Source organism: Phlebotomus argentipes, unplaced genomic scaffold (assembly GCF_947086385.1).
Source record: "Phlebotomus argentipes unplaced genomic scaffold, Phlebotomus argentipes genome assembly contig_6, whole genome shotgun sequence".
Taxonomy (NCBI): Eukaryota; Metazoa; Arthropoda; class Insecta; order Diptera; family Psychodidae; genus Phlebotomus; species Phlebotomus argentipes.
In genome coordinates, this window is record NW_026776145.1 from 2,331,456 (window position 1) to 2,344,731 (window position 13,276).

The following is a 13,276-nucleotide window of genomic DNA, read 5'->3' on the forward strand; positions in this document are numbered from 1 at the left end:
AATGTGTCCTTTGCATTGCTTCTGAGTGCAGACACAGTTTGCTGCTCATCAACGTGGAATGGGTGGACATGTTATGTGTATGTGTGTGGGTTAAATGTGGGTAAGGACTCATGTCTCTTGTGGGAATTACCATCGGTAAAAGGATGGATAGGCGAAAAGAGTAAAAAGCCACCATTAGAGTGTGAGTTTGTAGCCGGACAAAGTGGACCCGAGCGAAAAGTGTTGGTGTGAGCACTTGAGATGGTGACAAATGTATTCAATTTTTCAAGTTAATTAATCTTTCTTTTCCTCCTGCTGTTGGCAATTCACTCTCAAAAAGCTGCTGAATGAGACACAGTGCTCTCGATGCTCTTCCGGGGTGGGATTGATGAAAGAGATCCAATTGTTTCCGCGGACTAAACCACAACGAAGTATGGGAAATAGTTTGCAGGGTATTGGGAATGCTGTTGTGGTTTCACTTGGGGTGGAAAGTTTCATTCTGCGGTGTGGATTTTCCGTGAATTGAAAGTTTTTTGTGTTTCTTTGCAAAGCATTACAGCTGTGGGTTTATCATTAATTTAATCACATCTCTCTATGGCGCCACAAATTTGTATTTGTCCCAGCAATTTCTTACTGCTTGGCCTTATATATTTCTTATACAATCATCTTATATATCAACTTTTCAATAAAATCTCACAGTTTGAATCACAAAATTAAATTCATTACGTTCAATTTAATTACACGATGTTCCTATATAGTGGCTCTTTATATTACAAAGTTATACAGATTTATTATACCTTCACACAAATTCTAAGATTAGGTAACATCTCTTTCTGCGTCTGTTTGGCGGAAGTGCGGAAAGAAGGTGTACCCACATTGATGCCTTGAGATGCTTGGAGTGTGGCGGGAAGATGGGCAGGAAAACACCGTTTGGTGGGGAACGCCTAATGAAAGATTGATTAAATACGCGTCTCGTCCTTATCCGAGCTCGTGTCGCTTCTGTGGCCACCATTTGATGTGACGAGGAGAGGCTGGCCGGAGGCAGTCTTGTCAGCCACCTCATGAGCGCCTCCGCCCTCTGCGGACTCGCTCTCCGGGACCACAGCGGCCGTCGTTGCGTAACACTTGGGGCGACCATTGATGCTGTTCCCAATCACCACAACTACGTCGGACTTCTGGCTCAGCTCCGAGGGATTCTTCTCCTCCTGCGGAAATGGAGCAGAAAACAATAGCACTCATCAAATGGGATGCGGCATGATAAAATTACTCCCTTACATGATGTACTTCTTGCTAACTTTCTAACTTTTCGCTACAGAAAGTCCGCATAACTTGATCAATTTGCACCCTCCCTTCGCAATACAATCGCGCAGTGGCGTAGCAAAAACAACGCATTCCATTCCGGGTTCCGCAGATCAAGAGAGCCGAAAGGAAGCCTCGCACTCGGAAAAATATTTTCTAAATTATTTAGGCTCTTCATGTCAGAATGAATAAATTTGCGAGGGATTCATGCCTTTATTTAGGATAAACTAATGGAATTTTGTTTATTTCTCAGCATATAATTTACTGCTGTTTCTCGAAAAAAACCTCTCATTTCTCCATCATCTTAGTTGAACTTAAGGTTGAGCTTTTCCTGGCAACGCACGCCAAGTCATTGACGGTTTTTCTCCTCTTTTTAATATCTCCTTTCAGAAGCTTGAAAGGAAATACTCGTTCACCGAAGAGGAAAAAACTACTTAAAACACTATTCAGAACATGAGAAATTAATTTTCTTCTTACACAACTGCACAATTTCAAAGCTTTTTGTGGCTCCTCTGAGCATAACAAGCTACGCTACTGGAGTCCTCCCAATTTGTCCTGAAGCGCGTTGAAGTGAGTAATCTGGAGGAAGGTACTTAAGAGGTTCCACAAGACTCCCTCAACAGTCCGAATATAATCAGATTGAGATCATCGCACTTGTGTCGGAGAATCATCTTAATAAATTGCCACATTCTTGCACGTGCAAATGTATGCTCCTTAGCGAAATTAAAAGCAATTTGTGCACAAGTTTTTCAGCATATAAACATCCAGAATATGAATACTACGCAAATTTTAGCCACCAAGAGGGGAAGAACACATATGAAACTTTTACAATTAATGCTTCAAGTTCAAAATTGTACGGCTTTTTCGAATCTATGCACGTACGATGTTACAAGGGCTGAAATAATTACTCCTAAACGAGGAAATACAGTGAAGAATACTTATATGGTTCATATGTGGAAAATTTAATTTGTAATTTTTTTCGTCTGCACAGACTCTAAAATGCCTGCAGGATGTTTAATTAATTGTTTATCTGAAAATTCGATGGTGAATTTAATATCGGGTTTCAACACCAATTGGAGTATATAGTTAATGCGAACAAAGTGGAGTGAAAACCATTGAGATTAATTGAAAAACAGTGCCATTTATTACAGGATCAGCTCTTGATAGGCTTTCAGTTGAAAGGTTGTTTCGACAAGGTATGATGTGTATGTATAAAATCGATTTTTTTCGGGCACGTGTAATTTAAATTTATAACAATTTCCACAATTAATTTATCTCCGAGGTCTCCGAGGTCTGTTGCTTCAGCGTGTCAACATTAAAGTTTCCTGTAAAATAAACTCGCTTGAGCCTTCTGAGACATCATCGAGTCACATTCACCATGTCGCAATTTCCTGGGATTTCGCCGGGTTTCGGTGAAAATTTATAGGTGTGTAAGAGATACATTAGGAAAATTGTCGAAAGACATTTGATATGGGTATTGAAATCGACGTAAATTGATTCCATCCTGGGTGATGTTATTTCTGAATGTTTGATTACCACGAGAGAGGCTTAGGAACAGGTCGAAACGGGGTATTGTTGAAAACGAGAGTGAAAAATGCGATTTCACTCTGGAAAATATTTACTCCACAGACACTTTGAGACGTGACTGTTTTCCTATTTATTTACCAGTACTTTAGCCCGGCATCCAGACTATATAGAAAAAGAGCAACGCGAGCTTGAATGAAAAAGCACCCATGATTTAGATGGTGTGGGCAAGAAAAATCGTAAATTGGTATTAAAGGGGTTTAGTTTGCCCAGACTGAGATATTCGATACAGTTGGGATTCACGAAAGTGGGGAAAAAGGATGGATTTGATGGTAGAAATTGTTGTTTAATAATTGAAAATCGACTTTTGCTACGTTTTTCTCGCTTTTTGCATTCTGCCTTTATGAGAATAACACTTCTTGGGGGGTGAAAGTTGGCCAGGACGAAGAATGAGTTTTTGGATATTCTATTAGGCAACGCTACAATCGTTGAATTATGAATGGAAAGATTTTCTCCGGGGTTTAAGGTGATGAGATTTTGATAGCACAAGCCGCAGTGTGGGTGTTGAAACAGGAAAAAAAAGTGTTGTTCGTATTATTGCTAAAGCATTTAACAACATATAAATTCACCGAGGGCCACATTTCGCATTCATCAACCTTAATGGCAAAGGGAAGCGGATGTAAATTGTTGAATTACTCCACCTAATCCATTTATTATTTCCGCTAAATCAATATTTTGAAAGTCATTCGGGACGAGAACAGTGAAAAAGGCTGAATAGCCTTTAGTTAAAGCTCTGAATTCCAACATGTTCCACACTTAAAGTATTTTTCCACGGTCCATTGTTATCATTTTATTGAGAACCTTTTCTGCTATTCTCTTCATGAGCTGACCGCAGAGGCAATTTAATTTTTATTTCACTCTGAACATAATATTCTTCTTGAGGGGATGCTGGTTAATTTTACCGTGCATGAGGGACTGAGAGATGCCGAGAGCTTTTCAGTAGAAAGCTGTTTTTTATTACATCTTACTGAATTTTGTAAGTTACTTTGGGATTGTTTTTCTTGCCTTTTGATCAACATATGTATAACATATATGTGAAAATGTTTCCGAGTGATATCTTAAGTTTTGTCGAAACTGCTTCATTTTCTTCTATGCGATTTTAACAAAACTTCCCATTGTTGCTTGTATGTTAACACGTTTTTCCTGGGCGGACAAAGTTAAATTGCAAGAGAGAACAACAGTAGTCGATCTATGTATTGTTCTGCTGTATATTTTACCAATTTGCTCTTGAGTAATTCTCACCGTGTCGATATTCATTTAAGGGTGGGTTTCTCTTTTTTTGTTCCCTTTCACCCACTTAACTTTTCTACATTGAACGATCACCGACTGAGTTGGGAAGAAGGCAGGATTTGTAATTACAGTGCATGATATTGCACAAAGAGAGGAGTGTTTTTTCTCTTAATGAAATTCACCATTAGATTGCTTGGAAGACCTTCAATTTGCCATGCATGTCAAATTTTCATTCAATTGACATTCATAGCTTAATTATGGCTTTTCCGTATAATCAGAAGGAATTGCAGAAAAGCATTGATACAATTCAGTGTCGCTCTTAACATTTTCTATGAGTCACTCTGACTTTCGCTCATCAATTTCTATTAGTGAAATTGATGCGAAGATGTGGAAGGTCCTAGAGCCAATATTCATGCATTACTCTGTGAGTGTGCTTTACTTCTCTGCCAACATAATATTGCCAAATCATTTGAATTTATTGCATCATTTGCACCCACACGCACTCTAGACATGATATCACCCAAAATTTAAGAGCAATTCCAGTATCAGCTATCAAATCCTCCTCCCACATTTAACAGTATATTTCCTGAAAAAAAACACCCACATTCAGGGGGAAATTTTTTTGGTACAAATAAAACGATCAAATTCCTTGCCTGCAGCAGGGCCACGCAAAGTCATTTTACTAAAAAATACTCCCACTCAGAGTCACATTTTATCGGGAAATTTATTAGTTTGGGATTACAAGTTTCATCCCATCAACGGAAACGTGATTGCAGATAAAGTGTTCTGGCCTGAGAGACTCCGAAGACAATTCTTGACGTTGATGGTGTTGCCTGAATCCACTTTTCATCTCAAAGTGATACCCAAGGATGTTATATACGAAGTGATTTATTTCCAGATGCAATGAGAGAGTCTACGATTGGATTTTAGTATTCAATTCACAATTTTCCTCCACGTTCATTTATCACCATGTTTGTTGCATACCCATGAAAATAAACACTCAAGGAGTGTAAAACGAAAAGGTATATACAGAGATTTTCTTGTATCACATGACGCCAAACAGACGTTTTGTGCCAAAGGATTTGTTTTCCTTCTTTGAAACACTTCGGGGAAGAGAATAGAATTTTCGATTGTTGTGAAAATTCACCTTTCTACGGTATTTTTCGGAAAATGAAACATCACATCAAATTTCTGACTTCTGACTTGTTGCGTTTTCATTCTCTCGCACGTATTTAAATGGGGGCCAAATGAGAATGTTTCAATGGTAAAAAAAAAATTGGGAAACAATTTCCTAGCGGACGGAAGTTAGACAAGAAACAACGAGAGTATAAACTTTAAGCTCCACAAACAGGGAAAAGAACAATTTCCTGGAATTGAGGAGTCAAGAACAAAGGGAGAATTGAAGCTGAATAATACAGTGATCTGATGCTTTCGTAAGTGTGACTTGAAGAGTTCAAGGCGAGTGGCATAACCAACAATCAAAGCACTTTGGCTGCGAGGACATTATCGTAAATTTGATCAGGACTATTGGCACTTTCCGCCCGGTGGTAAATCTCAGTGGTTTTGAGGCCACACAATTGGTTCACTTGCACAATTAAATAGCTCACCTTAATTGCTTCGCCCACATCGAGTCTCTCCTTCCATTTGACACTGCTCGCGAATCTCTTCCTCTGCTCCTTGTACCGCGAGTATCTCTTGCTGGGCATCAGAGACCGCACTCGGATCTGAAAACACCCATAATCTTAGTCCTTTCTAACACTTTTGCATTGCAACAGGATTTACGGGTGCATTGTGAGAAGAGAAATCACGATGGGAGGGAATTTTCACATTTCATCGCTTATCCTCGTGGATCTTTGTAAAATCTTTCTTTTATGCATGAGAAGCGGTGGGCGGATCACAGGAGATTGTACTTGAGTATTGAATAGAAATTATTACAATCTTGAGCTGTGCATTCACAACAGCTTTCGTTCGATTGTTGTTGGCGAAAAATAGATTATTTTATGTTCACCAGAGAGAAAATGTGCCTCACAAAAAGGATAATAATTTAATATGAAACGATTTTTCATATATTCTATACAGAATTGCAGGACACTTTCGCAATACTTTTAGGTCTTTCCATTAGAAAAGTTTGCACTTGAAAACTTTCATACCAAAAAGTGTATTTCTGGCACGCTTTTATGTACAAAGTTGGTGTAAAGCAACGTAAATTAATGGAATATAAATTTAATGGTCATTCACAGCGCAAACAGGTAATCAATATTGCGTGAATTGACTAGATTTTGCCTTATAAAATTGAAACGGCTCACGCAAAGGCACTTAATTTTAATGAATGATTACTTTTTAATTGATTAAACATGGCGAAGTTTTCTCCAGTTGCGCGACACCCAGATTAATTGGCCACGGTGGTCAAATTGAGCAATTTCAAGAGTTGAAAGTATCGGCCGGTGAAAAGAACAGACTAAAAGCGTACTAAGAGTCGAGAGGGTGTTTTATTTAAACATTTCAAAGTTGAAGTTGGGCACTTGGAATTTTCGTTTATTCATAATGCCAAAAGCACTTTAACGAAGGAGCTAAAAGTGTGCCGTTTATGTCAGCAACTGCTTCATCTTTTAAGCCAAAGTCATGCTTTTGCCAGCAGAAGATTCCACTTGAATTGTGTAATGGGTGGGGGTGAGTGTATGCAAGAAGATGATATTTTGTTGGAGCATCGAGGATCAGCTTCCATTCTACTAAATGATGGATTACAAATAAATTTCCCAGTACCACTTACCAAATGAGAATTTTCGCATCCACCTAAAATTGTGGTTTCCCTGAAGCTGGTTTGCTCGGTGGAAAAGCCGTTACTGTAGGAATAGTTTGCTCTCCGACCACATAACGTCTCTTTGAATGCGACACGGTAGCGATGTGACATCACATTGTATAAAATTGGATTTATTGTGCTGTTGAACCGTCAGTTTTCCATGGGGGGATGGAGATGGTGGTCGAGAAAACGAAAAAAACAACAAGAGTAGGATTAGTATTTTAGATTACAGTCGTGGCAATCGGGGAGAAAATCCGATTAATTAAATGCCAATTCTCAAATCGGATATGTAGCTCAAAGTGTCGTACAATTTGACTAAATAGATTATTAGGTAGAATGTCGTTTACTCCCCCATCGAAATACTCTCCCTGTCAACTGGGGGACATTGCGGCAAGGACACGTATTTACAGACATCGTGAGATAAGACAATAAATTATATCCGTCGGTAATTTCGCAGTATCTCCCATTGGGCGGGAAATTCCAGAGAACGATCTCTGCCAGCTTTAACAAACACGTGTCAGCAATTAACGCGGGAAAGTGGGCGCGTTTTGAATATTTTCCTTGAATGACGCCCGTGAATAAAGGATCACACTTGCAAGTTGCCAAATAGCCCATAAAACCGCACACGCACCAATTTTGTGAACAATGAAGAAACTTGATCAGAAAGTTCGAGGGCTTCACCCTCTCCAGTCCTGTACATAGTTCCGAATGGAGGCCCCGCAAATGGGATTAATATTCAATATAATAAATCAACAGCTGCAGCCGTTATGAATATTTCATATTGGAGATGTGAGCGTTTACAAACTCAGCGGCTACACATGGAATTTGAATGTAGCAATAAAAGCTATTTCCACTCAAAGTTTTGAAAGAATGAAAAATAATTATAATTTAATTAAAAATTTACGGTCAGATCACTTCTATGGGATTTCAAAACCTGTGACATTGTAGGTCGCAACTGATTTGTTACTAAGATAAGTGCCATTGTGGTTGGAATTTCCGTAAATATTATATCTGGGGAAATTTCCTGTCACCCAATTCCTTTTCCGTCGTTTCGGATTACGCTTCTCGCCCATAGTGTGTCTCTTTCCAGAGCACTGGACCTTCGTCTCACGGAGAAGATTGGTCGAACAGTGGTTATTGACTAATTTCTCTTCATCTCTCCTTCTCTGTAATCCCAGCTGGTCTCTGTGGTATTGGAGTATTTGCTTGATTTCACCGAAATTGTATTAATACCGAAGCCCATAATTACTGCATATATTTCATCAAAATACTTCTCAAGAGACAAACACCGCCTCGAGTGGGTGGTTTGTCGTCTTTGCTTCTAGCCTAATATTTTTGCCAATTGTTCTACGGTCTTTTCCATGCCAAGCCTCAAGGATATGTTTTCCATCTGGTTGGACGCTGAACGAGACAGTATTTGATTTCGCCTTTTTCCCCCAACTTTTTTCCCTTGTTGGGGAGCCAGAGTAAATAATTCACTGTATCCCCACTTTATCTTATCAAATGTGGGAAGACTATCAAACTTATGATGGCACTCCCGAGTTTCATCCCCTTTCACCCATGTTGGGAGCTCAAAGTGCGAGGCATCATTAAGAAGTGGCAGCGTATCTCACCCACACATCAGAAAATTGCTCCCTAGACGGTTACTTAGCTTCCACATTTAAAGGTATCCGGGTGGGAAAACTGTTGTGGGACATGGTGAGAAGCTCATGAGAAAATAAATGAGACTTTTTTCCCATCTCTCAAAACAACGACAGACTTTTTTCTGGGCAGATTCGGCCTCGGCCCTCCTCACCCAAATGTCATTATTCATAGCACAAAATTTAATTCAACCTTCATGCAATGTCACTTAGAGAGCCAATATTGCTTTTGCCACATCACATAAAACCCATATCTGTGACCACTGACACGACTTCGAAGGAACAATTCTTCTTTCTTACTTTTGCACAGAGGGCTAATCATATGCAAATATTTCAGGACAACAAGTCTGTTTCTTAGTTTCTTACGGGCTCTGAGAAAGTTTTACCAACTTATACAAACGTCTCTGTACTTCACGTTTCCTTAGTTTCGTTATTGATACTATTCTGTTTCTAGGGGATAGATTTGAAAATGTAATATGAGCCACCCTCTTCATCATCCATTTTCGCCAGTGATTTTCCACACCCAACGCCAACGGACGTCCGCATTGTTGTGAGACATTATTGCTGAGAAAGCATCATTTGAAGAATGATAAGCGCAGTTTTCCACTCGAAAAGTCATCAAAGCAGCTTGAAAATGTGTGATATAAAATATTAGTTTACTTCCTTGATTTCCTTCTTTCGACCTTGTTCACACAAACCCAGGAAAAGTCTTCTAATGCAACATTTTAAGGCATTCCACACAGAAAATTATGCGATACATAAGATCCTCTGGCTATACATACTTTTCTCTTCGCAATTACATCACTTTACACATAATTGTGAGCCTCTTCATACCAGAAGCTGCGCTTACGAACAATACCCTTGGGAGAATTGAAGCAGTGAGAACTTCTAATTTAATATGCTCTGCACCACATGACAACTTTTCAACAACTTTGGCGCATTATTATGAATCTAAAAAATATATTCCCTCTTTTTATCGAGACAGCACCCGAGACATCTCTCTATAATGCGAATTATAGTCCGACAGTGAGAAAAGTCCTAGCGAAAACAACGATTGCCCAAAGAGAGGAAAAAGTTGCATTTGCATATTCGCTTTTGGCTCTTTCTTGCCAGCTTGGGTGGTTCTAAAAATACAAAAATATTTTCCATGTCTCGCCCTGTGCGAACAAAGAAGAGTTGATCGATTTTCGCATCACGCCTCGAAATTTACTGCCTTGAACTTGAAATTGGGATTTAAAAGTTTTCCAGGCCCTTCCGTCCGCACTAGTTGAGGTCAAAGATAAGAAGTTTTATTTTCCTGGTTAAATCAATACCAAGTCTTAATTTATTGGATGGTATTTAGAAGTCTACTTCACATTATTCTTGAGGCCATGGAAAGTATTTTATTCAACAATAATTTTTAATCGTTTGTTCTTATACAAATATTGACGATAAACATTATTAAATTGAAAGGATTTGTTGATTCTGCGACGAATGTCTATAGGCACAATGTTCTTAGATTGTATAAATCGTCTTTCAAATGCTTTTCGGTGGCGTTAATTTTATTTTGGAGTATCTTTGCAAGAACTTTCTTCAATATTTAAATTTTATCAGTGTCCTGCGAACTTTCTCACGGAAACAATAAATCATACACCTATTCATCTATAATTGCTTGAAAATGTCACAAGTAAAACATCTCTTATCGAATTTATTTGGAGGAAGAGAAATTTTGGATAATCAATTTTCTCATTTCGTGTTCTGAGTGACTCGAGTGTTTTATTGTTGGCAATTTGTTGATTTTCACTTTGGTATTGTCAGGGAAGAGTTTCTCAAGTTGAAATTAATGATTCCATAGCAAGTTCCATAGAGATAAAACCACAGATCCATGTTTCAAATGCTACCCATCTATATAAGTTAAATGATTACTCTATTGTTGTTGAAATGCCTGTAAATCTCTTCGACAAAAAATATGGCTTATAGAGACTCTTATTGTAGCCAACAAAGTGAAGCCAGTTTCACAATCGTTTCTCCAATCCCTAAAGTATCTTGTCTCGGTAAAAATCAAAGCACCTATTCAATAGATTAGATAGATTTGAGCAAAGAAGAGAGCCAATCAAGATAGTGCTTGGACCCTTACTTGAAAAGTCACTCAGACTAGAGTGAGTGATAGGGAGAAATTGGAAGCATTCAGAAGAGAATGTGCATGTGAAGTAATATCACATTCATATGTGGCAAAAACTAAAGCACTTTTCTGTCCAAAGTGGAAAAAAATCGCATATTTGCACAAGGGCAATTTCACGATCCAGCGATTGTGTGAAGACGTTGATTACCCTGATCTGGGACAACATGCTATATATGCACGTATATCTCCAATATCACCCCTTACGTGCGATACAGCATACATAATATGCATGAAGAAACACTCCATATATTATATATGCTGCAAAATAACAAAACGATTCTGTAGAAGAAATCTTGAATATGTACATAAACCTAGTTCGAAAGACGAGGCATCCTTCGCAAGGGCTTCCACAATATATAAACACTTGAAATTGCCTTGATTCACTTTGATTTGTTGGATTTCATTTGCAAGTTGAACGGATTCTCAGGTACCCAATCCGTAAAAAGTCCGTCCTTGTTTTTTCTTCCCCCAAAACAATTTCTTATGGGCTTTGACATTGGACTACTTTTCTCTAAGATCCCCTCAAACCATCCTGCTTTTCTTGTTCCCTACTCACAAATACTTACCATGAAATATAGTAGAGTACTCCACCACAGAAAAACAGCCACTCATTCACGATTCCATAATAATCCCATTGCTGCCCGTACAAATACAATAATCTTTGTGCTGTATAAAAGGAGAAACCGGAACACATGAAATAATAAAAGGGCACATATAAATTAAATAGTGGCAGAAAAGGTATTGTTGTGCAATAATCTTACCATGAAATGGGACCCAGCAAACAAAGAAAAAAATGACGACAGCAGCTGAAAAGGAAATTTGAAGATAAATTTGTGAATCAAGGCAAAGATGCATAATTATTTAAGTGAAGAATTCCATGCAATTTCTGCAAGTCTTTTATGCACTGTAAATGAATCTTCTGTCGCTTGACTTGACAATATTAATCCAAGAAAAAACTAAAATCTAAATGTAATTAGTTTAATTCACAAGATATGTGTACGAACGTACATAAATCAATACTGTCAACATTGTTAGTGCGATGGTAATGTTTATATCTAAAAGTTCTTTCCACATGGTTTATCTGTGTGACTTTCTAATTTCTGTTTAATCTCGAGATGAAAATATGATGTGATATAACGCATAAAGCGAAGGTGCAAAGGTAGTAATTTCCAGAAGGGAAACCCTTGCAGAGAGGCTCCAAATGAGGAAGATGCAAGTGCAGACGAATTATCTTGATTGCTGACAGTTGGAGGAAATGTTGACATGAAACAAGTGAAGTGATATGGCACGACAAGGATGTTCATCCTTAATTTTTATCAGTCATAATCATTGATTGTCACGCTTTCAGCGCAATCATTGATGATAAGAGCGAGTCACATGGGGAATATTATATTACTCCTCGACTTTGATTCTGGGGAAAGTAATTTTCATGAGTGTGCCCTTTTTGTGAACTTTGACGCTCTTTTCATCTAAGAAGAGTCGTGTCAGAGAATATAGGCGTAGAAAAAGTCCTCCTCGCTGTGTCTTGAAGACCCTCTCACTTGTTCACGCGTTCATTGTCTCATGGTGTGATTTTTCAATTTTATACTTTTTCATCTCACGCCTCGGCTGCTTTTTCTTTCTCTCGCTACTCTATTTCGCGCCTTTCACAGTGATAATGACGATATCAGCGAGTGGAAGTTATGACTCAAAAGAAAATTCTCATTCTCTTGCTATTCGTGCTTCCACTTTGACAAATGATCAGAGAATAAGGGAAGAAAAACCAACAAGTGACGAGCACTGATATTGCATTAATTAAGAGCACATAATAATCTCACCTAGCATTCGGATGATTGCTTTCCGTGATTGCGTCTGCCTGGATTCATTGTGAAGTGATCCCTGTTGAACACCTGCAAGAGAAGCGAGAAACAAGAGTGGTAATTGAGCGTGGGAATTCCTGAAAAGGCTTGTCTACAATGTATCCTATTTTTTTCCAGCTCCCAATTGCTCCAATGTATATCAATTGGTGCAAGATGAGAGGTGGAATATAGAGACTTGCCAAAAGTTATGTAACAACATGACTGAATATGGGCAAACTCGATAAAATTTTCCCCATTTCACTCCCGATGAAAGGGAAAGCGTCAGACAATAAACTGTTTCAATATAAATTCATGGTGGTTGGTTTTCTCTCTCGCGATGTACATGTATTGCTCAGAGATGGGGAAATTTTTTCGGATGCCGAGAAAATGGGACTGAACAAAAAACGAAAACGAGTAAATTGTGTTTCGCATGGAGTGGAATATGGATGTCTTTTCGGGGCACATAATTTGATATGTTAGCAGTTTGAATATGTTTTCGCCTGGGTTGACGTGTGCCACCCTTTGGCACCACAAAACATACAAAAGAAATCATAATAATAAATAGTAGTTTTTACAGTCAAACAACTTCGCATGCCTTTCATGCTTGCACCCGATAAAAGGTCCCTGAGCTATAAAGTTATCTGATGATCATCAGGCGCTGAAAGCCATTTCAATTTGATTTCGATACTCTTATTATGTCTTCATATTGAATTTGTTAGGGAATGCAGACGTGCATATGCTCTAC

At 38.5% G+C, this 13,276-nt stretch overlaps 1 protein-coding gene across 4 annotated transcripts in view; it reads right to left on the reverse strand.

The window, feature by feature from the left end:
• Positions 1-363: 363 nt before the first annotated feature.
• LOC132256612 (neuropeptides capa receptor) overlaps positions 364-13,276 on the reverse strand; it is a 32,274-nt gene continuing 19,361 nt past the window's right edge. For all 4 annotated transcript variants that reach the window (XM_059753139.1, XM_059753130.1, XM_059753142.1 and 1 more), the window contains 6 exons: positions 12,511-12,582; positions 11,455-11,499; positions 11,260-11,359; positions 6,863-7,031; positions 5,700-5,816; positions 364-1,184 (listed from right to left, as the gene is read on the reverse strand). In XM_059753139.1, coding sequence (XP_059609122.1) covers positions 939-1,184; positions 5,700-5,816; positions 6,863-7,031; positions 11,260-11,359; positions 11,455-11,499; positions 12,511-12,582 — 749 coding nt within the window. In that variant the 3' untranslated portion in view covers positions 364-938. The remainder of the gene's footprint in view (positions 1,185-5,699; positions 5,817-6,862; positions 7,032-11,259; positions 11,360-11,454; positions 11,500-12,510; positions 12,583-13,276) is intronic.